The sequence below is a fragment of the Pterocles gutturalis genome, unplaced genomic scaffold (assembly GCF_000699245.1).
Source record: "Pterocles gutturalis isolate BGI_N339 unplaced genomic scaffold, ASM69924v1 scaffold19098, whole genome shotgun sequence".
NCBI classification, from domain to species: domain Eukaryota; kingdom Metazoa; phylum Chordata; class Aves; order Pterocliformes; family Pteroclidae; genus Pterocles; species Pterocles gutturalis.
The window spans coordinates 975-3,648 of NW_010118527.1; the positions used below are offsets into that span (position 1 = coordinate 975).

At 60.8% G+C, this 2,674-nt stretch overlaps 1 protein-coding gene across 1 annotated transcript in view; it reads left to right on the forward strand.

Moving 5' to 3' along the window:
* Positions 1 to 4: 4 nt before the first annotated feature.
* The window catches only part of LOC104463784 (ras GTPase-activating-like protein IQGAP3), a gene marked incomplete at its 5' end in the record, with an annotated part of 5,325 nt that continues 2,655 nt past the window's right edge, over positions 5 to 2,674 (forward strand). Inside the window, 8 exon segments of the mRNA XM_010076250.1 lie at positions 5 to 121; positions 572 to 724; positions 831 to 996; positions 1,140 to 1,362; positions 1,448 to 1,588; positions 2,078 to 2,162; positions 2,470 to 2,536; positions 2,539 to 2,674. Coding sequence (XP_010074552.1) covers positions 5 to 121; positions 572 to 724; positions 831 to 996; positions 1,140 to 1,362; positions 1,448 to 1,588; positions 2,078 to 2,162; positions 2,470 to 2,536; positions 2,539 to 2,674 — 1,088 coding nt within the window.

Below are 2,674 nucleotides of genomic sequence, written 5' to 3' on the forward strand. Positions count from 1 at the left end.
GGTGCTTCGGCTGCAGGAGGAGGTGGTGAAGAGGATCCGTGCCAACCGGCAGCTGGAGAGCGACCTGGACCTCATGGACATCAAGATCGGGCTGCTGGTGAAGAACAGGATCACACTGCAGGTAGGGAGCGCGGGGGCGAGGGGAGGAGCTCGGCCACCTCCCGTGGCACCGCTGCGGTGCCCGTGCTGGTCGGGTGGTGCGCAGCTGGTCCTCCCCTCCTCGGCATCACAGCTTGGACTTCTCTCTGCTTTGCTGGTGAAGTGGTTGAAGGGATTTGGGGAGTGTTGAGGTGCCCCTGGCTCCCTTTTACCAGAAGGGTTTGGGGTGGAAGGGACCTTAGAGACCACCCAGTGCCACCCCCTGCCACAGGCAGGGCCACCTCCCACCAGCCCAGGTTGCCCAAAGCCTCATCCAGCCTGGCCTTGAACCCCTCCAGGGATGGGGCATCCACAGCTTCTCTGGGCAACCTGGGCTACTGCCTCACCCCCCGCACAGGGAAACATTTCTTCCCAATGCTGGAGCTTGGTGGCCGTCACCAACGCTTCTCTCTCTGTGCCCACGCGGCTCCAGGAGGTGGTGTCCCACTGCAAGAAGCTGACCAAGAAGAACAAGGAGCAGCTGTCGGAGATGATGGCCATAGACAAGCAGAAGGGGCTCAAGTCCCTCAGCAAGGAGAAGCGGCAGAAGCTGGAAGCCTACCAGCATCTCTTCTACCTGCTGCAGGTGGGGCTCTGCCACGTCCACCACAGTCGGGGGAGCATCATGGGGACCCTGGACCCCCACCACCCCCCAACCCTTGGGGTTAGCTTGGTGTTCCTCATCCCTGCAGACCCAGCCTGTGTACTTGGCCAGGCTGATCTTCCAGATGCCCCAGAACAAGTCGACCAAGTTCATGGAGTCTGTGATCTTCACGCTTTACAACTACGCCTCCAACCCGCAGGAGGCTTACCTGCTGCTCCAGCTCTTCAAAGCAGCGCTGCAGGAGGAGATCAGGTGGGTGATGGTGGGTGCCCCGGTTTGGGGACAGATCTCGGAAAAGGATGGACCAAGGGCATCAGCTTGGATGCAGTTATCTCCTCTGGCTGCTGCCTCCTGCATTGGAGAACAAACACACTGGTCTGGTCCATCCCCTTCATCCCATCTCTTTACCACATCCACGACATCCTGATGGGGAACCCCACGGTGATCCGGCTGGTGGTCAGCTTCTACCGCAACGCGCGTGGGCAGAACGCCCTGCGGCAGATCCTGGGCGGGCCGGTGCAGGAGGTCCTACAGGACAAGACCCTCAGCATCCGCACCAACCCCGTGGACATCTACAAGGCGTGGATCAACCAGACCGAGTCGCAGAGCGGGCAGAAGAGGTCAGGTCCTGGGCAAGGAGGCTTGGCCTGACTGTAGGGTGATGGGTGCTGGGATGATGATGGGGACCTTGTCTTCCATCTGCAGCAAGCTCCCATACGAGGTGAGCCCTGAGCAGGCTCTCAGCCACCCCGAGGTCCAAAGGCGGCTGGATATTTCTATCCGCAACCTCCTTGCAATGACGGACAAGTTCGTCTCTGCCATCACCTCTTCTGTAGAGAAGATCCCGTACGTATCTCGGTGGTTTGGATGTGCTGCGGTGCTGTTGGCTTGAAGGCAGCTTCAGCAACGCCTTGGAAAGGGAGGTTGGGTGATGGGGGGCTTCCCAGTCCCGTAGTCGCCGCAGGACAGAGTTATTGCCCTGGCAATGAGGGGAGACCCTGATGTCAGCGGGCACTGCTGCTCCTGCTCCTCCAGCAACGCCCCGGTGGGCTGGCTGCTCTTGCCTCTCCGTTTCTGAGTGTCTACTGCTGGTGCTGAGGCATCTTCAAGGATGATGTTGAGCTGTGTGATGGTTTTGGAGGATGAAGGCTTCCTCCAGGGATGTCTGAGCTGGCAGCAGGGGAGGGAGCTGAGGGATGCTGCAGCCTCCAGCCCCTCCTATGGGCTCCTCCATCGCCCCAAGCTGGGGACGTGCCCCTTCTTGGGTGATGCCAGCAGGGCTGGGGCAGGGTGGCAGCGCCTGGGGCATGCTGACGGACCTCCTTCTGCCCTCAGCTATGGGATGCGCTACGTGGCTAAAATCCTGAGGACATCTTTGGCTGAGAAATTCCCCAAGGCTTCAGAGGAGGAGATCGACAAGGTACCCCAGGGCTGGGGGGGGATCTCCACGGCTTGGTGGGGTTCAATCGTGTGTGCACGTGGAGGGCCAGCATCCCTCCACAGAAGGTCAAGTCTTCTTGACTTAAACACCTTCAAGTCAATATTTTCCTTGAGCCACTGAGGAAAGGTCAATGGTGGGCTCTCCTCTGTGTCACTGTCCCCTCTGGGGGGGGTCCCACCAGGCAGTGGAAGGATGGAGAAACCTTTCCTGCTGTCCTCCTGAGCCACCCCCTCCTTGGGCACCGTCCCGCCTGCTCCCCAAACACCCAGCCTGTCTTCTGCCCTAGATCGTGGGGAACCTGCTCTACTACCGCTTCATGAACCCAGCGGTGGTGGCCCCCGACGGCTTCGACGTCGGGTGACCCTGCACCCCGACCAGCGCCGCAGCCTGGGCTCCATCGCCAAAGTGCTGCAGCACGCGGCCGCCCGCAAGGTCTTCAACGGGGAGAACGCGCATCTCTGTGGGGTGAACCGCTACCTGGAGGACACCCA